General features: G+C 36.3%; 1 protein-coding gene across 3 annotated transcripts in view; it reads right to left on the bottom strand.

The window, feature by feature from the left end:
• The window catches only part of HBS1L (HBS1 like translational GTPase), a 62,673-nt gene that overhangs the window by 18,234 nt on the left and 17,588 nt on the right, over window positions 1-26,851 (bottom strand). For all 3 annotated transcript variants that reach the window (XM_063329545.1, XM_063329543.1, XM_063329544.1), the window contains 2 exons: window positions 7,771-7,879; window positions 207-463 (listed from right to left, as the gene is read on the bottom strand). In XM_063329545.1, coding sequence (XP_063185615.1) covers window positions 207-463; window positions 7,771-7,879 — 366 coding nt within the window. The remainder of the gene's footprint in view (window positions 1-206; window positions 464-7,770; window positions 7,880-26,851) is intronic.

Raw genomic sequence — 26,851 nt, 5'->3', positions numbered from 1 at the left:
GAAGCTAAGTCAACCTCACTGTCCTAGTCAAGGACATCTGAATGTACTCCCTCCAAAGAATAATGGTCAAGCAGATGCGACTGGAAACAGTATGACATTTCCCTTCCCTGGTGAGAGGACAGGTTTTGCTTCTGGATCACAGACAGATTCAATCAACACAGTTTTTAATTTCTATGTTTGTCAAAAATGTAATTTAACACTATTACCTATTACCACCAAATTAAGCAGTTGCTTTCCTCCTTGTCTCTTCTCCAACTCTGCTTTCACATCTATTTGTGGTTTTGCCTTGCTTGACTTTTTTACTGGAGTAGGCACCATATTCTGCTCTTCTGAAACCTGTGCCACTTGGGATGAAAGAGTAGATTTTGAGACTGCCTCAAGTACCCCAGAAGATACACTGGCATCTTCAGTTAACGGTCCCTTCTGAGGTGTGTTAGCATGGCCATTTTCTTCAGCAATCACACTAGGGGGAAAAAAGAAAACACAAGGAATGCAAATGACAAAGAAGCCGTAGAAACATAGGAAAGCAATTGCGTTTTCCCTTTGCTATCATGCAAGCCCCAGACAAAGAGTATGTGATAAGGCCATTAAGGTGGAAATGATAAGCGGCTGGATACAAACTGCACAGATACCAGCTCTGAACATCTTGTCTGAAAAGCACTGTGTACAAAAGCAAGATAAGAAATAATCTTTTAAAATACATGAAACAGATAAACAAAAGCTTCCCACAGCCACTTCTTTTAACAGGGAGGGAAAGGGCAGTTTTGCAGAACAACTACAGAGATCTGGTCGTCTCTGAAGTAAGAGCCCACGTCAACTTTGAAGCATCGATCCTAAAACAGCTTCCACATACGCTACAAGTATTACAGCTCAACATCGCAATGTTCTATCTTGAGAACAGCAATTCAGCATGAAGAGCAGACACTCAAGTGTCTCCACATCCAGTGTTAATTTTTCACTCTCCACTTTCTGTTTACATACCACAATTAACTTCCCAGTTTTCCTCTTTTCACCTTCTATAAACAAAACTACTTATTTTGGTACTTCAGAATCCCACATCATGACATCTCTGCTTTTATTTGACATTACTTCTCATTTTCTGTCTGCGTAGGAGTATTTGCATTGTATTAGTCCCTTTCCGTTGCATATATCTTGGGAAACAATATAGTCCAAGCATGTTAGTCTACTGAACAAGGCAGTTCAAGAGTTACGATCTAAAAAATTAAACCTAGAAAATGGTCGGACTGAATGCAAAATTAGCCTCTCATTATAGCACTAAGCAATATGGGACATTTTATAGATCTCCCTTTTTCCCCTCATTTCAGAACCCACCTATGCAATCAGTACTGCAGCAGACATTGATTTTCACACCTTTTTCATAGGGCCCAAAGCCAAGTTTTCCTCTTGACTGTGAAACCCCAAAGCAGAAATGCGACCACTCAATTTTTTTGGCTACAGATCCCCAACCCAAGGCCAGGGTCTTGCATCAAGGCTGGATACACAAGCACATTTCTCAAATTAGTTAAGCAAAGAACTTAGTTTATGCCAGCCATGCTGGTGGCAGGGGAACAGATGGTACCTGCGCTTCTGCATAATGAATATACAATTCTGTATAAAGTCTACTCACAAGAACTTATCCTATCAAAATATTCTAAACCACTTGAAGGTGAAGGACAAGTTTATATCAAACTACTGCCTTAGGTAACACATCATGGCATTTTAGATTTGACACTACGAAACCAGCTGTACTGTATCACCAAGTACAGTTTTAGACAAACTCCAGTATATAACATCGTATCTTGACAAGCTGAATACCCTGTATAAAAAAATACACTTGATCCCCTAAATTCCAAAAATTAGTGGGTCATCATTGCTTTAGATGTATCTATGAAGAAAGGTGATTACACGTGAACTATTCCACAGAAAAAATACTCACTAGAGTTATTTGTGCTTTCTTTTACTGGGAAATGTAAGTACATTTGTAAAAAGATGAACAGAAGGCTCTATTTTTTAAAATTCCGTAAATAGTACATTAAGTTCAAGCTGAAAATCTACTTTGGAATGCCACAACAATTATTCTCTCCAATGTCTCTTCAGAGACATTTTACTTCACAAAAGTTGACTGAAAACAATCAAGTTGATAGAAGGCAATTATGCAGAGAACTGTGGTGACAAAGCTTTCTACATATTGCTTTAGGCAATCCTGCTTTAGCAGGGGAGTTGGACTAGATGATCTCTAGAGGTCCCTTCCAACTCTGAAGATTCCGTGATTCCGTGATATTTTAGTAACGTATTTCATATCATCTGCATGGTATCAAATACATGAGTTCGTTTTTGCCTGAATCGTATTAAGAGAGCCTCATATATTTACAATTAATTTGCATTAGACATCTTTCACCAAGATTAAGAGTCTCCCTTTTTTCAGATAAATTTCAGTTCAGTGTCAGCGTAACATCTAGTAATTTCACACTGTAGTATTATGACTAGTGCCAATATGCAAAGGTCACACTGTAATGCAAATATGGTATTTTACATTGGTATCAAGTGTTCTTCTTTGAAATTCTAATATTTGAAGTTCTGGAGAAACGTATTTGTATAAGAAGCCATATCAAAACAGCCTTTTCAGTTGGCAATAGCTTTCTCTCCTTTCCAACGTCTGCGTTTCTTCCCAAACTAAATTCTTAAAAATAAAAAAAATTAAAAGGAAGATATTTAGATGAAGCTGCAAGTAATGTGACCCAAAAACATAATTATCATGTTTTTGGAAAGCTTTCCAAAATAAATTCAAAGACTGTCACATGAAGTCTATTAAAAGACAAAAATGTATTTTCAAAGACAGGTTATTTGTAAGCTTCTAAATTCTACTTTTTTTAGGTAGGTAATGATTTTTTTTCTAAACCCAGGTGCTCAGATCTTCTTGCAGGCCAAAGTCTATGTCAGTAAAGATTCCAGAAAACAGGATGGATGCTGAGTGTAGAATTACAGCACCTGAAAGAATCATGGTTATTGCCAGATAAAGTAACTACTCTCTCAACTCTAAGTAGCTTGTATTGTGACTGCCACTGCTTAGGGGTGCCAAATAGTTTTTATTTGGATGGTGCAAAGAAGTGGTGCTAGATACAAGTGAAATAACAACTAAAGCATGACTCAGCCATCAAAACGTTAGACCCTGCTACTTTTTCAAAGGTGCAATATTTGGACAGTCAGTACACTGCTCCATTTAGAGTTTTACAGGTTTCAGGTATTACCGTGTTTTGGAAACCTGAAAACAACCTGTGGCATGATAAACCATGACTTGTAATTTCAGAGGAGAAACATCAGAATGGATAGAGCAAATGATCTACTTACAGAGCACCTCTGATGAGGTAATTCACCTTTTTGCTGACCAATGTCAAGGGAAGGGAGAGTGAGTTTATTGCTAGGTACCTAAACAGGAAGATGGGCAGATGAAGCGTAAAATTCCAGTCTCATGGAAGCAGATGGAGAGAGATGCAGCAATAAGACCCTGGCACAATTAGTCAATCCTCATGGCAACCAGATGAGTAGTTTACTAGAAGTTTGATTACAGCTCAGAAAAATGCTAAGGAGCTTCATCTCTAACAGTCAATGAAAAAAATTGATGACATTGAAAGTGCTTTTCAGTAAGCCTTTCCCACTGAGATTTTTCAAGATTATTGAATTGAAAATTTCTGCCAGAAGACAGAGCACACAGGATAGCATACTAGTACCTAGTATGTTTCCAGTGAAGGCAGTTGAGGGTATAAACGAGTCAATTGCATTAGCAAGCCTCTTCAATAGCAAACTTCCAACTTTGTCTGAGTTATGTTGAACCACCATATCAAGAAAAACTTGCATTTGGAGAAAGTGTCTTCCTAACCAATTGCTTGCATCTTTGTATGAGAACTCGATGGAACTACCAATAGCTGTCTCAGTTTGCCAACATCTGTGCCTGCCTGACACATCACTGCTAGCCACTAACATGGAGCCATTGATTAAGCAACTCTTGACTTCTTTTAAAGGACAGAACCATTAAGCACCTTGTACGTGCACTGAGGTCATGTGCTCAAGGAAGCTCGACCGCCAGCAATTCAGGCACAAATGTCAGAAAAGCTTACCGCAGCTTTTTGTTAGGAAATCAGCAGACAAAAGCCTGGCAAGGACCAACATTTAGTCAAAACTAAAACTGACAGGCCAGAAACTTCCTATGTTGTTTTGCCAACAAGGACCGTAAGAGCAAACAGAGTAAAATGTTATGGTTACATCACTGTTTTCTGGGGAAAATGAAGAAATACAACATATGTTGTTATAAGACATGTTAGAAGACACTCAATCTCACAGAAATGTTGAAAGGTTCACACTACCATGCATTCAAAGAAGAACCCGAAAGCTTATCTGCTGAAGATTAACTCTGCATAATTTAGCTTTTAAACATTATTTTCAGTCTTCTAGTCTGGATGCTTAGTGAATTATTTTTATACAACCGACTCTTTCGGAGTACTTACAGTCATTACAGGAACGTCTACATTTATTTCCCCTTTCAAAATTATTAATTATGCAATATTGGTCAGGCTGGTTAAAATAATCACCCTTTTTTGCTCACAACTTCTTCTGCCTTCCTTCAAGACTTAACAGGAAGAAAAAGCCTGGTAAATAGTTTTGCTAGAGCATCAGAAAAACAGTTTGTCAGAAGTGAGCAAACTCCATTTTCTGTAGACAATCCCACTAAGAATACACAGCAAAAATCAATGCTCAAAGCAATTAATGACTTCTAATAATCCATCCATCTTAAATAAGATTCATTTATTATTATGAGGTCATACCTCATAATAAGATTAAATCATAAAGACTGAATAGCTAGTCAAAGAATGATTATTTTTGCTAATGCTAGGCCACTGGTTTTAAAAACATGGTCCATAAATTACCTTTAAGATCCCATAAAAGGTGAGAACAAAAACTAGTTCGTATTATACAATCAGTACTATACATACTATACAATCATCTTCTAATGATGTCTGCACCAACACTATACAAATATTTGGGAGTGAGAGTAGGGGGCACAATTACGGGGTAGTGGAATCCAAACTGCTATGAATAATTTAGAACACTGTGCTTTTGGTCAGTGATATAAACTATGTAGTTAGAAACCTGTATTATTATAAACCCTCTCCAGTACATTTATCAATGCAACATTAAAATGTAACATAAAAAGGGTGTGAAAAGAGTCAAAAGAACAAGCCTTTCTTAGGCGTTAATAAACACAGATTCAATCTGTTCCCTGACAACTCATCCTTATGCTGTCAATAATCCAGAAGATAACTGTAGAAGAAAAAACCAACTCTGATACTCATGGAGTTGAGGCAGGGGTTCATGTTTTGCTTTGCTTTTCAAGTTTAGAAACAGATGTGTACAAAGACATTACAAGCTGGCAAGACAATGCTGGTGCTTCAGCTCACCACAATATGGAGACTATGGTCTCCATAGCACAGACTGTGGAGAGACTGTGGAAAGGAGCCAGTCAAGCTCCAACTGTTAGGAAAAGAATGAGGAGAGCAAATGCCTCTATCCTACAGCAGAGAGGGAGAAATATACCTCCTCCCCCGTTCTTCATGTCAAGGTCCTATTGCCTTGGCAGTGCCTCCACAGCGGCCTGTAGAGGAAAGAAGAAAGGAGGCCATCACAGACCCCTTGACACAGGGGTCTTTAGACATGCAGATAACTTTATAATTTAAATTATGCTTTCTTCCATATTCATTGATTGGCTGTACTCCACATCTCATGCTCTTTTAGAACCACTCCACTTCTTACCTATTTCTCCCACTTAAAGCTAAATGCCTAATGTGCATTCAATTTCTACAGCAAAAGAGGCTTGTTCTCAATTAGTATTTCAGCAGTACCACTAAATAAGTGAGGGGAATTAAAAAGCATCTTCACAATATTGAGGATTTATCTAAAGGGATTACCACACAGGTCCTGAAGGCTAATTTTTTTCTATCACAAAAAAATAGTATGTCACTAAACTGGAAGCAAGCATGATACAAACTATTTCAGGGTCCCTGAGGAGAAGCAGAGTGGCTGAGAACCATGTTAGAACCAACCATCTTTCCTCAGAGACCAAGTCATCACTAGCCTATCCAGGAATTACTCCCATCTACAGATGAAGAAGCATTCTTCTTATCTCCTCCTTCCCTATGGAATAGGCACACATACACAAAGTGTGGCAGTTGCTAAATAAGTATCAGAGATACAAAATTCTATTTTCTCTCTTTTATAAACAAAGATTTTAAAAAGTCATTATCACAGCTAAAAAATTCAATCACTACTATCCAGGACTAGTTGGCAGATCTTTTTCACTCACTTAAGATGCCTTTCTTTTTATAAAATTTTATCCAAGTTAATTTAATCCATAAAAGTCCCCACAAAAAACTCCAACTTTTAAGAGGTATAGTAGAAACACCAGCGATGAAGCTGCCATGACGTTGACAGGAATTTCATGATCGAGTCCAGTTGTCACACCCAGAGTCACAGATAAGTAGAGGCAAGGGGAAGAAAAAATTATATTCCCTTTTATATGTTGCAAATCCCAAACACCACAGAAAGAGGCTTTTGAAAGGCCCAGAAATTTTTCATTTGGAGCTTATTGCATCTAAGTAGCTGAATGAAAGTGATGTCTCTTAGCAATGGCATTTAGCAGCAGAAAGGGAATAACAACATCAGCTTCACACCTTATAGTAAATGTGCTTAAGAGACGAAGTAGATGCAACTGCTTGTTTTCCACTCAGTTATCAAACATGCACGAGATACTGTAAAATAAAGACCATGCTGCCCTCTTACTCCCAAAAACGCTTCCAACATCAGAACTAGAAACACTGTGGGATACGGTGGCCACGCTGGCACCGTTCAAACTTGAAATTTTTTTTTCCTGAGGATGAACTATGGAATTTCTTGACACAGACTAGGTAGCTATTAAAAGATTGGGTTCAAAAACAATAAGCACATCCAAGTAAGAAAAATCCATTAATCATTCTTAATAGAAATAGCCTAATTAATAAAAAAAAAATATGGTGGGGAGCCACAGAATGCTACATGTAATGACATCTCACAGACAGTATTCCCAACACAGATACCCTGTGTCCTTATATATTTCTTTAAGTGTTCACTGCTGGCTACTGTTGTATGTAGACTCTGATCCAGATGTCTGTTTTCATGCTCTCATGAGACATCCCCCCAACAGTTCCAAGTCAGGATAAAATTAGAACTACTGCTTAACCACCATAAGCATAAGGAGGACCGATTTCTTCTCTACAACAGTTGTACCCTGGACACCTGTTAAAGTTAATAAAAGCTGCAGAGGAAGGCAAAACTTTAGCCATAAGTGATTGTTTTCAAATTATTCTTAAGTGTATTACTTCCTTTGAAGAACACGCAATTACAGTTAAGATTTATTGATTTCATAATTCCACTTAGAGAACTAAATTTAAAATAAACGAACCCCAAGAAAGTTCAGTATTCTATGAAGCGGATGTTTAAATAATCTGACTAGCTGATATCTCTGCACTATTCATAGTGAAAGGATTTGTTAAACTCAAAACGTGAGGTACAATCTTCTGAAAGTAATTCTGAGTCAAATAAGAAGCTGAGATGGTTAGTTCTGGAGAGTGACACTAAAACTGCTGTAAAAAATAGAAAAAAAGAAGAAGAAAACTCGCTACAGGTGCATCAGTCTGAAAGAAGAGCTGCTGATGTACCTTGATGTATGAGGGCTTGGCTTACCATGGAACTTCAAATCCCATAGATTGTTTCTTTCCAGACACTGTCATTTTGGTAACCTTTGGCACAATTTCAGATTCCATTCTGGCTGACTGGGAATCCCTTGTTTTTCCTAGTAATAGACAAAAAGTAAGTCTGAATTTAACGTTGTGACTAACAGGTGTTATATATATAATTTAACAAATTACATTACTTCTCTTCAATCCAAAGATACCAGGCTGTGATGATGAATTCTCAAATATCAGTATCTTACATGCATATGTTATATATTTATTCAAAATAATCTACAAACAGTTATATTTATTGTGAAAATCTCATCTGTATCTCCAAGCATTCATGACACCTACACCATTCAAGAACTTTGATGCAGGATGCCAGAAGCATTTAATGCAATATAAGGATGAAGAAACACTTTGCAGCTGCTCATGAGCTGATTAGGTTAATTCTTATTTAGAGGGTGGGGTTTTTTTTGCCTTAACATTGTTGAGCCTCAAGGCTAATGTAAGGTAAAAAAATATGTCTACTTCAGGTACTGCTAGCAGCAGCACAAACTATGTGTGGGCTACCAGGTCTTCCCTGAAACCTGGAAACAGCTGTCTCGTGTTGAATTACAGCGAAGCAGCCAAGCAATACCCAAAAGCTAGCTAATATAAAGGTTATTTAGAAATAATTACCAGAACTGAGTAACTTAATTACTTTAAAGGTATCAATTTTTACCATAACTTAAATGAAAACACAGTTACAGTAAGGTTCATTCTTAATTTTGTGAAACTACAGTTTCATAACTAGCAGCACTACAGTGCTATTAGTTTCTTGTCAAGCTGTAAAAAAAAAAAAAAAATTATTTACTCTGGGGAGGGGGAATTTGAATAAAAGTAGTAAATTAGCTCTTTTCTTTCCACAGCTTCATCTTTAGTATGTTAGGATCCCTTCTCCCTTCAAGAAAAAAAAGACTTCCAGCTTTACAGTGTGAGTGACAGCAGCCATACCTTGTGTTCTGAAGTGGGGTTGGAACAAGATGATCTTTAAGGTCCCTTCCAACCCAAACCATTCTATGATTCTGTGTTATACACACAGGAAAGCAAGACAATAGCCTGAATTCAGAATTAAGCTGCAAGTTTTAAACAATCTTCACATACAGATACATCTGAAAACTAGAAAAATGCCTCTACTCTTCCAGTAATAGAACAATTCAGATAGAGTCAAGTGAGTACTTATATTGAATCACAAGTTAATCTTTTAAGTATTTTAGGTTACTACTGTAAGATGAACTGTTGGAGTCACTTGGTCCTACTCATTAAGGTTAACTCTTTATTGCGTTCTAAAGTATGATGGCTATACCTTTAAGATCACAGAATCATAATGCTTTGCAGGTTATACATAAGTTGCAATCAAGGCTGATGAAGATTTCAGTTAAGGAAACAGAATGCCACAGATGTGTCTATCATAGACAGCATACCAAAAACGCTTTTGCACAACTTTTTCTAAACAATCACACTATAGATTGAGACAATCTTATTTAACTGATGACTTGGTCTTCATCTCCCTCATCTGCCTTATCTGTTGATACTCATTTTATTTATGTGTCACCTGGAAGTCTCTGGAAGAAGTAGTCTGTATATGTATTATTAATAGTTGCATACCAAGTACACTGTAAATCATGAAAAACAGTAAGAGAAATAAAGGCAACAGCAGAAATCATGGATTGCCAAATTCACAAATTATGTAACTGACAAACAAATAGTAAAGATTCAGAATATAAAATTCTCAGATCACTGGACAAGGACTACTAATTAAGCACAAAGATTTTGCTTCATCTTCAAGCTCCTACATAGGTCACCTACAGCATTTTTTTAGTAAGTAGTCAATATCTTGAGTTACAGTAAAAATTACATTACTTTTGTTGCAAACTTGGTATGTTTTTTTCCACGTCAATTCTAATAAGTTTCAAGTAGCCATCACTTTCAACTGCCAGTTAAACATGAATGCTTTACCTGTCATTTGAAAGCTGAATTACAGTTAATTCTCAGAAAACACCATGTTTGAGATCTGGCTGCTAGGAACTAATAATTACAAAAAACACAATGAAATTGAAATGAGCTTAGTTGAAAGAAACCAAGATAACAATTCATATCATAGAACTTGAAAATAACTTGCAATCTACTAGCAACATTTGCTACGTTTGATCCAAAATCAAAAGCCAAAGGTTTTAAAAAATACATCTTCTCCCATCAATTTAGAAATTAAGCTTCACTCTGTACAAATACTGTTGGGGTGTTTGACACCGATCCAAAGTTAAATGTACAAGTAGACAAAATACATTTAACGAATCAAGTATTTGACACAGAAAACACAGAAATTTAAAGCTAGAAATTAGGAAACACTAGAAGTTGAAAGAAGATACAGAAATAAAATTACAAAGAGCAAGAGAAAGTAAAGTTATTGTCCATCCACAGCATTGACAGTTTGGGTGTTTATTTTGTTTATTTATTTTTGTAAAGCATTAATATTTCAGCATAGGTGAAGCAAGGAAGCAGACCAGGATCATATAAAGGCAAACCAAACCACAGAAGATAATCCTGGCATGGTAGCATTCAAACAGATGCAAAGACAATGCAAGAATTATTAGTAACACTACTGATAGAAGCGTCAAATATAATTTTCTGACCTCAATGTTTTATAATCAAGTACAATAAAATCAAGCAGCGCATTTGAGATAAGGAACAAGTCTGTCTTTTGTGCACTGCAGGTACCATTAAAGATTAATAATTATGGGCTTCATTATGAAGGACACAAGGCTGGGAAAGGAGTATACTTTACTATCTAATCTATAGGGCACAGGAGAAAACTGCATGATAAATTCTTATCTGCTTTAGCAGGCAAAGCAAAAGCTATTCAGCACTTAACAGATCGTATGCAAATCCTTAAACTGCACCTTAGAACTAAAAGGAAGTCAAGGCACAATGCTGATATAATTCTTAAAACACTTCTTAATCAACAAGCAGAGTATCCTATGGCAACTGACGTGCACTACAAACCTGGAAAAGTGTAGGAGCAGTAATCCAAATCTGATTAGGACAAGAGCAGCTATGAGGAAAATTAACCTCTGAAGGGAAGGATGTATAGAATATGTAATCTTTTGCTGAGAAAGGCTTCATCAAGTTCTTCAGGCCTACTGCCATTTGGGCATTCTTAAACACATACCTAAGCAATGTGATGACAATACATTTCCTAAATCAAGCATATACATAAAAATAAAACCAAACACAGATACACCTTTCATAAACTCTTAAGGAAACCCCAGTACCTCCTTTAGTCCAGCATTGCAAAAAGCAAAAGTAAGGGTCGATCACATGTAAGGAAATGCATCGATTGGCCAATGGTGTCAAATTGCAGAGCAAGAGATTTTACTGAAGAGGACACTCCACAAAAATTTTGGCAATTCAGTAACTTAACACTAGGAAAATTAAAAGAAATTTTCCTTCCACGAAAATACAAAGTATAAATTCATAAATTATAAAAACGTAAAGGCTTGTCAGCATGAGACGTCTCACAATTCAGAATGTTTAAAAACCAAAACTTCCAACCTATTTTAAGCAAAGTAGTTTTCAGACGGATCTTTGGTATTTAGACTGCACTGACATGAGATTACCTAGACTGTAGCTACGAGTCAAACACTATTACAAAACAAGACATGCACTCATGCATCTTGTCTTAGTATTAAATTAGGACGAGCCTGATACCAAAGGGAACAGACACACCTGCACTGACATTACTCCAGTACAACTATGGCAATGCGTGACAACTTGACAGTGAAAGTTTTCTTTCCTTTATTATTCTTCTCTTTGCTCTTACCCTTCCTGTGACTGACACTTGGTCTTCTGCCTTAAAACCCTTTCGATTTAGTCAAAAAGTATTACTAATGACACCTGCTGTAACTTCAAAATTATTAAAAGTACAACCCCAAAATCTGATGGCACAATAAAGTGTTTGCAGACTGATGAAGACGACATAGGCACATATATACGCAGGAAGCAAGTAAAATATAGGGACAGTCTTTAAAAATGAAAACGGTCTCTCTGCCTGTTCAAGCTGGAATAGCAGAAGTGTACGGATATAGTCAACCATCTTCCTTTACTGTAAGCAGCTCCCTAGATTTTGGATTTCCTTTGTAAAAATGGTTGTAAGGAGTACCTGTGAAAGATTTAAACAAACAAATCAAAAGATTATTTTGGATTCTTTATCATACATAACAGGCGTGAGAAGTTATTTTTTCAGTTTTTGTTTGTTTATATACTTACTTTGAAAGTAACAGGAAGATAAAAATTGGTCTTTTCTCTAATTCTGTCGGAGGTATGGAAGTTATTTTTCAGTACTTGGAAGAGTTGACAGTCTCTGTTCCCAGGCAGTTTAGAGGTGCACAAAAACAACAGGAGTCTGCTAAACAACCACCATCTCAAGAAAGACATGTTGATACCCAGGGAAGCAGGGATATTGGCTTATTTGGAGAAAAGTATACTAGCACTGGGTATTTAAATCCACACTGGCTTTGTTCAAACAGCCATACCTTTTCAACAACAGAAACAAAATGCCACTGTTTTCAATTCCTATACACAGAGGCTTCTCCTCTCAATTTGTCTTCCCCTCATCAAGTTGTATAATTGCACTGAAACTTTAAGCTCAACTACACCATGGCACAGAGATCCGGCTTCTGATATGATGAACCAGAATATTCAATATGCCTGAATTCAGCTTGAAAAACAATAAAGGAAGAATGTCAGTATGTTAGGCATGTCTTTAGTCTGTGCTTTTTCAGATGGCAATCCCATTTAAATAAATCCATGTCTACACACAGAACAACTACTAGCAGTGTATAAGCACTGGCAAAGGAATGCACCTCCAAGGGAATTATGTACTAATTAACTGTAGCCAGATTGCAGTTTCTTTTTCTTTAAAGCTTCAAGTCATTTACATGCTCTTGAAATTGTTACTTGGTTTATATTTATTCTTTTATTTTCAGAAGTGGTATGAGCACTTAAAGAAGAAGGCTGCGCATTATTTCAATTTTGAATGCAGCTGGGAAACCTAAAAGCTATTGACACTTAATAAACAGAATTTATTTACTTAAGCAGGTCCTCCTAGCGCTGTCTAAACCAACACTACCATGGAAAAATACACATCTAACACCATGCCTTCTGATCTAGAAGATACAGTTTGCATCCCTTACTCTGCTGCAGACTTTCTATATAACCACAAGCAAGCCACTTAACCTTTGTCTACTAATTATACAGCAACAGCTACCAACTGCATAAAAGAAAAAAAAAAAAAAAAAAAAAAAAGACAGTGCACTGGTTTTGTGCACCAAATCATGAGCTTGTTCCAAGTTCATTTTGTGACTCACTTATTAAAAAAATAAAAATATTTTTGCATAGACTACTGGCAGTGCAACTATTGAGTGTATTAGTAACAACAGAAGCACAGGCAAGACACACTTCAGCCTGAAAAGCAGATTTAATAACTGAGGCCTCAATAAAGATAATAATTCCCTTCCTATATGCTGTGCTATGATTTAAAACTAATTTTAAGGCCCTACAATTGTGAAAATATTACAAATATAGACTACATGAGACAACCAGGTGCAGAGATGCCAGTCTGATTACATACAATTTTGTGCTGAGAAGCATTTATCACCTGTTTGCCCACACATATGTGGGTTCATATTAACATCTAATACATACATCCATCCATCATTGTAATCAGCTATTTCAAAATTTTGACTGTAACGTATCCCGGTTAACAAATTTCAAACTGTTTATAATCGTTCTATTTGTGCCATAAACCTCACCAACTTCTAGCCTTTCATTAAAACCTTTAATTTGCCTTAAAAGTAGTAGAACTGTATTTTTCTGCCTTCAAATTTCACAGCAAATAGGAAAAACAATAACACAAGGAGATATAAACATTTGTCAAATTAAAGAGATACACTACTGAAAATATTTATTTTTTTTAAATAATTCAACTGAATTATTTGACAGTCATAAAATCTACAAAATGCTGTAGGACATGGCAGCAACTTGCAGCACAGTTAAGTTTGCCACAGAGCACCCTGGGATGTTCCGTGGCAGTGCTACTGAGTATTAGCATTATCAACACATCATAGTGCTGGGAATAGTATCAGAAGTCCGGGATTCTCAACCATGTCCTACCGGTACATAACACGACTACTGAACTTAGAACATCCCAGATTTCCTAAATTTAAACCTTTAAAACATTGTGCCTGCATATAATTTGCTGCGCACTCATCACCGTAGCCCATCATTTACATTTCTTTGGATGTAACAGCAGTGACAAAGTCTGCTGCACATGTCAGAGGTTCAACATACAGAAATCCTCTCTTATGCAAATGTATAAAGCAATATAGGATAACTGGGAAAGGAAAAATTATTTAGGAAAGTCTCTCCCACTTCTATGATCCCAGAAGCATCAGCAGCCCTCCAAGGAACACCTCCGATAGCAAAGAAACACCACCTAGCTCTAATAAAAATGACATGTGAAAAAAATTCTAAATAAAATGTTACTTTAGTATTTAAATTATACCAGCTCAAAGTACTCGCTTTCAGGAAAATGCACGACATTATACTACTACGAACCACAATATACAAATGGATGTTACTGAACATCCACAGCACCAGTGCTGAGACACAGCCATTCTAAAGACACTACTGAAAACAATTCTCCAAACAAGAACACAGAATTTTTCTTTTTAAAAGAGAGGTTATTTCCTAATAGAAACCACAGTCAGGGGTTTTCCAGGTAGCTTCGTCTTGTTGTTATAACTATTACCTTCTCTGCAAAGTTTCAGATGGTGAACATGACTTTTTTCTTTTTTTCATGAAACTGGGAGTAGGCATTTTCACTGAAAAATGCTGAAAATAAAAATGTCTACTTGCACCTAACTACAAGAACTTTGTTTTGTTTTTAAGGTTTGATACAGCAGGAGAGAGGAGGGATACAGCAGGCTATTGAGTGGTATTTCTGAGTATGTCCAAGATGGGCCAGTTCCCTGTGGCCCACAACAAACAAATAGCACAACTTGTTACCCCAAAACTGAAGTTCCAGAAACAGTTTGCTTCACTACATGCAGCGGGAACAACTGGATGTGCAGCAGGCACAGTGAGAAGGGCTGGCAGCCTCGCCTGTTATAGTCAGCTGGCACTTCTCATTGCTCGGGCTTAATTTCAATGCTTGTGACTTTCAGCAAGTTGAACTCTTTAGTCCAAAAATTAATTTGTTCAAGTGAGGTACCTGCCTGGGGCTGACATTTTTTTTCCTTCCAGACAGAGAGAACAGGGAAACTGGAAGAGAAAAGATCAGACAGAATGGTTTATTTTCAAAAACGGCACCTGAAGAAAAAATTACCTGCATAAATGAAATCCTTCCAGTGATCTTTTCACCTGAAAATCCACTCAATTTGGCCTTGGAAAACAGTTTGCACAAGCTCTTATGGCTTAAGTTTCAACAACTAAACCCCCAAAATACTTCATCAACATTCAATATGTAGCTGCTGTGGCTGTATTTGACCAGGCTGGACTCGGTTGTGTCACCTGAAAGCAAATCCTACGTCTCCTGTGGTCTCCGTAGTTTCCTACCACATCAGTAAACCGGAGGCGTGAATCTGCCTCAGATAATCATAAAGTAAACAAAACTTGGGGGCAAGAGAGAAAACCAACAGTGAGCACTGGCAAGCTGCAAGACTCTCAAGCAAGCAGATTATCAAGGATAGACAAGGACTACAAGAATGAAAATCAATAAAGCAGAGATGATGAAATGAAAACTACAGTGACCACAAAAAGATTGACAACATTAGTTAACAACCTAACTTGGGGAAAAACTGTGTGTAAGGAGAGTGAGAAAGTAAGAGGCCACATACTCAGTGACAAGTTACACGCAGAGCTAAACATGAACCAAGAAAGCAGAAGAGGATCAGAACTGAAAATGAACACAAACTATGGGTGGAAAAAAGTGAACGTGGAAAATAATCATGGCCAATGACTGGAAAATAGGTAGGAAACTAGGAATGGCTAGATAAGGAATTGGGAATGATAAAGTGAAAAAATGGTATTGCAGTGAAAAACTTGGAACGACAGGAGGAAATGTGTTTAGGGCACAAATGGAAATAAAAAAAATCTCAACATGACTAAATAAATTAGAGCATGAGAAGGACAGAGACATTGACATTAGATCAGGTTGAAGTGGATGGGGTGGAATGTGTTGTAACAAGGCAATAACACATTTTCTTTCCTGCCTGGAACTTAGCCAAAATTTCTGGAGTCTCACCATCTCTCTTGCCATCAACACTTCTTCGTCAACTGAAGCCAAATGATACGGAATACAGCAGTCCGCTACTGCTGCAAACTTTTGCTCTTCTTACCCAAAACAAGTACCTTCCCATTGAACTCTTCTGGCCATCAGAACTTATTCAAATCACATGTATTCAAATACTCAAACAGCATAAAATTAATGTTACCTTTTAATAGCTATATTATAGCCTATATAAATAAGCTATAATAAAAAATAAGCTATTTTTTCTCTGTGATTCTCTATTGCAACCATTCCATTGAATGGTGTTCATTTAATTTAGAATTAAATGAATCTGATGTCCCACAGAAACCTAATGTCTCAGAGAATGGTAAAATATGTTTTTATATAAAACTTTTTACTGACCTCTGTTACAACTGGGAGCATTCAGTGTTTTGGCAAATTAAACTTGTATGTCTCAGTACCTGGATGCTCAACACAACATTCTAATCAGCATTTATCTGTAAGAAGTTATGTTTAAGCAACACATGTCAACAAAGGAAGGCATAGTTAAGCTTTATACGTAGACCATTGGTATGGTCTTTCCAGAAACACAGGTAATTGGTCTGGTTTACATTCACAATTAATATATTAGGGGAAAGAAAGGTACTGGAGTAAAACTCAAGATTTCCAGTTTCACTAAGCCAATACTAAGCCCCGTGTAAAAGAACGGAGATCTGCTGTACAGAAAGGCAGACTGGTGTGTGTGTGTCTGTTTTCTTCTAGAGATTACACAAACATCAGCTGCCTCCGTTTGATGTTTCTGATACGTAAAATTGTTGCGAATTCCTATTGGACCTCTGCAATCAAAACAGCGACTTTCTCATCCGTCAAGTTTTTGAAAAGAATGTCCCTGTGGTATTTCTCATGCCTACTGCTTACAGTTAAATGGACTAAAATCCAGTCCTTCACATCATCGTAACTCAGTACAACTCATCCTGTAACTACCGAAACCTTATTTGGGGGAGGTGTATTGCTTTGCACTCTAGCAATGCCAACAATGCCCCTTCTCAATCCGTAACTGAAGTTACGATCTGCTGTAAAAATAATTTATTAGACATTTGCAGTTGTTCTGTAACAGCACCTTTACTCCCCCACACATACACAACCGTAAGTCGTTGGTGGTGTTTTCTAATTCAACGAATTTTCTTAAATGACTGTGAATTGTCTTTCACTGAGATTTAGAAAAAGCTCAGTCGGATATTTCTGAAGTGCAACTTCCTACCATAAATGGTCATGTAAAAAGCAGAGTCAGCACTATGGGCAGGATAACCCTAAAAAGATACCCCCTTTAGCCAGTAACTTAATTGAACAGAATACACAGAGTCCATGCAAATTACCAGAATTTCTGTTAAAACCCTGGCCCAAAATGAGTATGTAAAACTGAAAGTACAATATGTACATTCTATTACAATTATATTGAATTTCCAAAAATAACAGACAGCAATTTCAGGTTTAGTTCTTAACTAGTATTATAATGCCAGAGGATGGTGCTATTTGCCTGCACATCATCCAGGTAATTCAGAAACAACATCACGCCTTTTATACATCGATGTTACGCCTTTTATACATCAACGTTACCTATGCAAGTACATTCCTTTTGACTGCATTGCAGGAGTGCAAGCATTCTACAAAAGAAAGCTTTCCTGATCCACATCTATTTATGCACCAAAATTACTCCAGTATGAAACAGAAGTTTAAATGTAAGAAGAACAGTGAACAAAAAAAGCATACTAGCAAGTTGATAGTACATTAAAAGTAAAATCACCTTATATCTGTTCAACTCTTTCATGACCATTCTGCACATTTTCTCCAAAAACTTAATGAGACAGCCTTTTAAAGTTGCAGAAGGAAAAATACATTTACTAGTTGTGCACAATTAAGTATGTTGAAGCTGCAAGTATCTCAGTATTTATAAGTTCTAGAAAATTGTATTTTGCAAACTCTTAGTGTCATGAGAACTTCAAGGTAAGATTAGCTAAAGCCCTATTTAATTTAATTTAGGTTCTCTGAATTTTCAGCTCTCCCACTCTGATGGTGACAATACAACCACACTAGACACTGACTGGGCCAGAGAGCTCACATATCTATGGGTGAATTAATAAATTTTTTTCTTGAAAGTCAGTCAAATTTGCAAGTTTTTACTTGTTTTTACTTTACGCATTCACTTTTTCATTTCTCTACAAAGTTAGCCCTGTATAAGAAAAATACAACTACTTGATGGCCCTCCATGACTTCAGGGATGGCAGTGCAAATTGCAGTGTGCATAGGGCACATTTCAGAGTGGAAGATTTGTGGCCTCAGAGGACCAAAATAACCACCTAGTATTATATCAAGAATTTATCAGCTATTGAAAAAAACAGTTTAGGGACTTACATAAGACATGATTTCAAAGAATCAAAAATGTTCAACAGATTGAGTACAGTTTAAAAGAAAAACATAATCAAGGTCCAGCAGTACAGCAATTATTGAAAACACTATGTATACACACACACTCTCCTTACTGTAAATTGAAACACAAATGCATTTAATAACAAAAAATTGAAATTGTTCATGAGTACAAGGGAGACAGAGTCACTGACTGACACTGACTTTTGCATTTCTGTGTGCAAGGTTATGGTAATTAAATAGCAAATCCTCAGAGATGTCCCCTTTTATTCGTGATATTTTTTTTCCTTAAAAAGACAAAAGAGAGACATACAGTATTTACTATTTTACAAAAAGTCAGCCAAAGACTCCGATTTTGAAAACTATAAATAAAGATGAAAGGAAATAATGGTATGCGTTAGAATTTCATTAAAGGTAAAGAACAGTAGGAATGGTGGTATGGGATTGCCAACAGGAATGGGACTGAAAAGATGGCAGCACATTATGTGGAACAGCTCACATTTCAAGGGTTTTTACTTTGCATCGTGACAAACTGATTTCTTGATCATGCTCGCCATGCTCACCACCTCCTACTCAATAGAGATGGAGACCTCTTCCCAAGCTAGTAGTAAGGACACTTCTCTGGTATCTGGTAAAACTAGGCACACAGTCCTTACTATAACCAACAGAAACTATAAATGATATACATATCATTTACAGCACAGTAAATGTTCAGACTCTTGACTTTTTTTGGGTTTTGGTGGGTTTTTTTTCTTTACAGTTTGGCAAGCTACAATCTTTCAATTAAAAAATCTTTCACTATAGACTACTAATCTACTTTGGGTGTGAGCCTCAGTTGAGAAACAACCATCTTTGTGTGGTATGTTCAGTATTTGTTCATATACGGAACTCAAAGCAGACCTATCTTGCATTTTTGGTACAAATACTTAAATGCTAGTTAGATTCTACAGTCCATAACCATAGTGGAGACTGGAACTCAACAACAACTGCTTCAGGACATTGCTGTGCTCCCATTAAGACAGAAAATTGCTATTGAAGAAAAAGATACTAAGGTACAAAGATGAATAAACTTACTAACTTCTTCTACATGAACCATAAATAATCTTATAAAAAAAAAAATGTGCCAAAAAGTACAGCAACTCTGTATTAGGTGCAAGTACACAAACAAAAATTCATTGTCGACACAAAAACCCTGTAATGTGGTGAAAACTATTGTGCCACTACAAATCCCAAAATAAAAATCATTAAAAGATATTATTTTGATCAAAGAAAGTAGACACAGTCGTTTTCCGAATTGTCACAGAATGATGTTTAGTGCTTGAGTTTCTTGACTATAAGGGATTTTAATAAATTGAGGAAAGTGACAAGGAAAAAGCTGTCTGTATTCATCAGAATGGAAATAATGATGCTGGAAGGCAGGCTGCGATGAAGATGAAACCAGCAAAACACAAGACTAACATTCTACAAGCTTGCCTGCTTTGCAGAAACAACTGCATTCTATGGGAGGTCTCAGTGAATAAGCAACGCCTTTTACTCTGAGTGGAAAAAAAAATTCTGAAGGAACAAGAATAAGCAGTGAAATAGGAACTAACATGATACACATAATAGGTGCTCTCACTTTTTAAGAGTGGCAGTCTAGCAGAACAGCGTCTGCCTGTGTACCCCCAAGACAATGGGAGTTTTTTTCAGAGCAAGTATTTGCAGCTGTGGACGTGGATGCCTTTACTTAAGATAAGTAGTTGACTATTATAAATAAAATATTTGAAGAAAGAAACCAAGATGTCTGCTCACACGAACTAAGAATACAACTGATGGAATGATGCAAAAGGTACCTCTGATAGCTGACAAGCCCAAAATACATAAAATTTCCAGACCTAGCAGCTCATAAGCCCCTGATTACAAAAGAGCTGTATTAAAAGATGGAGTATATTTTACAGTTTTACAAAACAGTATAGCTCAAAAATACTGTAACTTCAAAATCCTACCTCTTTTGCTATTCCAACAAGCCTCTTAATACCCAAAACTTATGAAGCTACTGGAAATGCATAACCTTGTAAAAAGTTAAATGATACATTAACTGAGTTTATTTTAAAAAGCTGTGAATCTTAAAACAATTTAATACAAACATGTAAACGTCACCAGAACAATTACTTTGAAGAGAAAACTGTTAAACATGTTTAGATTTTTACCGTTTGTAATGTATCAGAAAGAATAAATGTTAAGAAAGGACAAATTGGAAACAAAAGGCATTATAATGCATTGTTCTCCTTTGCACATGTAAATGAGGTAAAAGTTAAACATTTCACACAATCTGTTCAAAGGAAATTTGCTGAGTGAACATACACCTTTTACAGTACTTGTTTTACTAGGACTAAATGTAAAATAATGAAGCAAAACACATACGCTTATCAAACCCAAGCCAAATAATTAACAAGGTGCTGTTTTTCCTTTGTTTATTTTCCTCCAAATTAGAGACTAATGTTGATCGAGTACCTGCTCTTCCCCTCCTTAACCCTTCCAATGTTTCAGATTAAGGGGTGATGTTTTATGTCATTAGTTCAATTTTCCATTATTCCTCAACTACAAAATATTAAGTAGCTTTTTAAAAAAATGTAACTGCAGGATCACAATTCTTCAATAGAAATTTCAGAAGTGCCACTTAAAGTTTTAACACTTTTTCTTACAGCCAATTCAACCTAAGATAGTTAAAAAGAAATGAGATTTCTAAATTATTTCTGATTAGATGGGACAGTTTAAGTATTCTGTAGACATTCAGCATCAATTTAAAAAAATAACACCAGGAGAAAATACATAAGATTCCTTTTAGCTGAATTTTGTTTTCAGTGTGTTCTTACATCATGACACCAAAGGCTGTAGGTGCATCATCAAACAAGACGTTTCTACAATATGCTCACAACCTACCAATTCAATACTAAAGATTACATTTTACAATGTGCTATTTACCAGTGTCCTCTCCCTACTTTTTATATAAGGTACCATTTAAAATCAGACATCTTCCCACCATAATCCAGAGTCTTACTCCTCTCCTTAATGCAATTTTCCACTCATGGTGGAACATCAGAAGAGAAACAAAGGGAAATGAGGCTTAAAGTCTGGTCACGTTCTCATCTACTGGTTTTTGGTAGCATGTCCATAGCAGTGGGGTATAAGAAGATGCGTTATTCCAGATGTGACTGCTCTCTACTGGAAGAGACCTTGTCGGGTCATAATTATTCTAGAGAACCAGAATTTTATTCTACATTACTACTGGGATTCAAAACTCAGCTTTTCTGATATAGCTAGCGACATTACCACTAGAAGCTCTTGCTGGTACACCTTCCAGGTATTCCTGTGCTGTAAAGGACTTTTTTCTGTATGTACCTCCTAAACTTGAGCAACTCCTGCCATTTGGAAAAAAAAGAGTACAATTTCAGTTTTGTCCTCAATGCTACACAGATGAAAGTTCAACAGATCACAAACAAACCTATTCAACAGCAGCCGTCTTTAACAAAAGACAAATAATAACTAAATACATCCACAGGAGAGGATAAACACATTCTCAAAGCACAGTTTGAGATGCAAGCTGTTACATAAAGCAGTTTGAAACTACTAAGGCATGCTTTACTGCCACATAATTCTCTTCTAGTTTGTTTCTGTCAAATTGTCTGTTTGTCTTCTCTGTAAGATCAACAGGCCTCAACATCTACTTTTGCTGCCTAATTGAAGGCACCCTGCTCATTTCCTAAACTAACAGAATTACTTTGCCACACTGCTATCTTGCCCTGTTCATATAATAGAGTACATTTGAGGTAGGGCAAAATGCAGAGGAAGCAACGGCTATTAAAAAATACAAAGAATAGGGAGAAAGAAAAGCTTTAGCATTCTTTGTTATTTAAATGTGTTAGTGGCAACACATTTACAAAGAATCTTTGAAACCTATGTGTGAAACTGCTAAAGATCTCTCAATCTAACTTGCAAAACAAAACTCAAGCTGCATCAATGCAGTAGGCTGATCAAGCGTACTGAATTTATCCACAGTCCAGAACTTCGCAGTATTAAAAACAACGGATTAGCAGAAAAAAAAAGGCCAACGAGTTCACACATCTATTACTACTATTTTAAACACAAATCTTAAGCTATCTGAAAAGACATGAAGACAGTTTTCCTGGACCACCAGTGTACACCACACTGTTTGTACAAACACTTAGCTACACCAGATTATATACCAGAAAGACATAATTCCATAAGAAACGCATTATGGATGCTACTAGTAACAATGGACGTTATTAGGGATATAGAGAATCCAACATTAATTAGACGATTAAGCTGACAGAAGGGCTTTCAGAAACTCAGACAAAAAAGTCCTAATTGGATTTATCAGGGGAACCATTGCAAGAAGTGCAGATACTGGCTAAGCCAAAGTAAGAAAGGTTGTTTGAGATACATAGCAACATACGCTTCAGAAGCAGAAAATATATTTAAAAAAATAAAACCTAGGAAAAAAAATTTAGGAAAAGTTTATAAAATTGCCCCACCATTCAGCATAAGAAATTTATTCACCAACATAGTTAAGTTTTCCCTTTTTAATTGGAGCATATTTTACATTATCTGCATTATTTATCTACACTTGCATTGTTTATGTATATTATTGCTCTGAAAATTTCTTTACTCCACATTTTCTTATGAACTCCTCTGGCACCACCCAAAGTGTGGCACCATATATCTGAATTCCAGAGTTATCAAAGATGAACTTGTTTAAGTCAAAAAAACCCAAAAAAAAACGGAGACCGAACATCACCACAATCTGAATAGGGAGACCTATATTTGGAAAATAGCAACCTATATATAGACGTGATGTGAAACAGCACTGGAGGCTCTATTCTTCATTGCCAGAATCATTCAGAGACAAGAACTGGTTTATAAAAAGCTGCGTAGCTGAGTTTAGAAGAAAAACTGACTATAGTAAAATATAACCTACAGTTTTAAATAAGCTTTGCAAGATTTATCAGATGCAGATGAATGCCAGGAAACATTCATTTGCCAGTCTGAAGCAGTGCATTTCACTCTATCGTGACTTTAGAGAGGAACTTGCATGGAATCAAGTTCATTGCTTAATGTTTTCCTCTTCCTTGATGCAGTGAAAGAGTAGTTAGACATTCACATTTACAGCAGTACCTGCACGCACGCAGATAGCGTCCACAACCTCACAATAGTTTGTTCATATACATACGTTATCAGAAAAATAGTGTTAAAAGCATACAACTCAAATCACAGTTGTGCCTTAAAGATTTTAAGTAAACATTTTTCAAGTGGCACTTTTCCTCCTTTTTTCAACTTAAGCATTCAGTAGCACTTGGTGTATAATGCAGTTTCACCATCTTGCCTAGTTGACAAGCAAAGTTAGTCATTTTCCTGTTTATGTGGGTCAGCAATAGGGAAGAGGAAAACCTTAAAAATAGGAAAATGTGATTCTAAAACCACAAAAAGTGTAACAAGGACTCAAACAAGGAGTACCAAAAACAACTGCAACTCATATTTTGGAATTCATTAGATATAAAATTTCCGTTTAGGCTGAGCTTTTATATGCAGTAAAAATACGGAAGAAGAACTGAAGCAACAACCAGTCAAAGCTCTTCCATGTCTCTGCCAACTGGCATCACAGCTTCTGCAGACACAGGTATTTTCCATATTAATTTCCAAGCTTTTGGCATTTTAAGCATGAATCTACCAGGGATTCTGACAGTAAACTCATGAGTTTCAAGTTTAATGGCCATTTCAAGTGTCACAAGTATAATAGCAGGGAGGAACCTGGTACGTTAAGCATTTGTATCTGTCCACTCTGAAGACCAAAATGCTAGTCTTATGAAAGAATACAGAAGCTGAGATAATGAAAAACAGATAATATTTTGTTACCCAAGAACAAACTCATTCAGGTGCAAACAGAGACACGCAAGTAGTGGGTGGGTGGCATTTCTGTTGGTATGTATGTGGCATAGTGGACTAGACTATGCAACTAATATGTTTTATAACCATATTGAATCACATAGAATAAAAAAAAAGTATGATACTGCAAAAACACATACAGAAGACAATACAGAGATAAGGTAGGTATTGATAATGCAAATTTTACAGGGAAGGAACAATAGTATTTACAGTGAAAGACAACTAGCATAAACAGACATTGTAAAGTAATTTTGTGTTTTAAGCTTGCATGTTTTAAGCTTGCATGTTTACGTCTTCCTGGCTTTTACCTTTGAGCTTCATTTTTTTTTTACATGTGTTTCCTATTAGTGTTCAAGCTCCTTTTCATCAGTAACTCATATATTTGAAATGGTTTCTTTTGTTCCCACAATTTTGGATTTGATATGCCTATACTTCTAATGTTTAGATGTCTTCCTAGTTTCTAGAGCTCAAATGCATTGCTTTACAACTGAGAAATACTACCATCTTTGAGTACTCAAGGGTAAACTTCAGGCAGGACTTAAAACATTTGAATTCATACACAAAAGAGCACTACAGCAGCAATCATTCATCCTTAAAACTTTACAGAATTTTTAAAAAAAATGTTACTCCAACCATATCTTCCTGGCACTCCAGCAATCACATCTGCAAAACTATTAAATTCTTCACTTTACCTTCTACAGACACAGAGAAAACCAACTGATGGTTCATCTTTACCATGACCTGAAGGGACTGAGAAAGAAGGCCACTGTAAGAACAAGTGGAGCTATTGCTTCCCCAGGATCTCCGGTTCTTTCGGAATCCCAAAGTTCTAAGAAGGACACAATCATTTTTAGTTTTATCTAAGCTCTCTTAGCTTCCAAGCAAAACACCCAACTTTCATATATGATATAGTCAACTATGAAAATGATTGACTTTGTATTGATTTACACTTTGTCCGAAAAAAAGTAAACCAAACTAGTGTTAAAGGACCATAAAAGAAAACTCAGAAAAAGCCTGGAGTGTCACTTTTTCCAGTGTAGGTGTACAGTATGTATGAGGAGAATCTCAAAAAGGTATCTCAAAGGATTTTTAAAAGCTTTTCATTGCTGGTGACACATTTTTCCCTGAAATAAGCCACTTCCTTTCTAAAACCCACACAGTACCTCAGTGTCAAGATTCAGTAACTTCTCAAAGTCTGTTTATATATTTTTCTTACACAAAACACGGAAGTCTTAAATTCTCATTACTTTCCATGATTTAAGATATAACTATATCATCAGTCATGTCAGATTTCAAATATTTCCATTCAGTAAAGAACACATTGTCACAGACTGAATACATGCTGTAACTGAGTATCATCGAGTACAATGGGCTCTCATCACTATAGCGGGCGTTTTGAGAACCGTTCTGGGAAGTTGGGGACAAAAATTTCTTCTGAGCTACCCGGGTATAAATACTTGATTTTCAAATATGTGAAATCAAAGCATTAGAGCCCAGTATGATAAATGGAAGTAAAACTTGAGGGAGTCTAAGCTAATGAAAATATACAGTATGTCACCATTAAACTTCAGAATGTTTGCTCCTCCAAGATTTCTTTGGAATTCTCCCTATAAATAAAATCCAAAGTATCAGTTTGGGGGTTTTCATCATTTAAGACTCCCAACTTCACTAGTCCATTAACCACAAAGCAGAAGTGATAAAAGTTATCTGTTAAAGCATAATAATCTGCATTCTGACACTTTGCATTAGGAAGCAACTGCTATCACAGTGTCCATCTGTAGCATAAAAAGACAGAAGATGAATAAGTGTCTGTCCAGGGACTGAGAAACGCCCATCATTCTGAAGCAAAACCAAACCTTGCTGCATTCAACAAGAGAAAATAAAAAGCTAATTACATTAAGTCACGTTGTGGTAACATTTGTAGGACTTCTGTTTATTTGTTACTGGTATAAAGCAAAAATGAAGGAAGCTATTTATACTGGAGATGCAAAAAAAGAATTCTAGAAAATTGAAAGATAAACATTAAAAAAGTGCAAGCTAAGCACCTACTAATTTTACTTGTGGCTTGTATTCTTGAAACTACCCACACTGCCTTAATAACTACGTCAAAAACCTAAATACATGCAGTATTAAAAAAAATATCATAAATCAAAAATAAATGCCAGTGAAGAAATACCCACTTTATTAACAGCTGCAAGCAAAGCAGTATAGTCCAACATTTAGAAAACTAGACTTGAGCTTGAGACCTGCGCTTTATTCCTAGATTATCTGGCATATCATGAGTAAGGCTTTTCAACTTCCTGTGCCTTACTTTCAATTTTGACTCATTACTGTGAAGCTTGTTTCTTATTAAATATTTATACACATAGCCTTATAAAGGCCCTGTTCTTAGTGC

The sequence above is a fragment of the Chroicocephalus ridibundus genome, chromosome 3 (assembly GCF_963924245.1).
Source record: "Chroicocephalus ridibundus chromosome 3, bChrRid1.1, whole genome shotgun sequence".
Lineage (NCBI taxonomy): Eukaryota > Metazoa > Chordata > Aves > Charadriiformes > Laridae > Chroicocephalus > Chroicocephalus ridibundus.
Note: the sequence above shows the minus strand (reverse complement) of the source record. Positions and strands in the feature narration are given on the sequence as shown.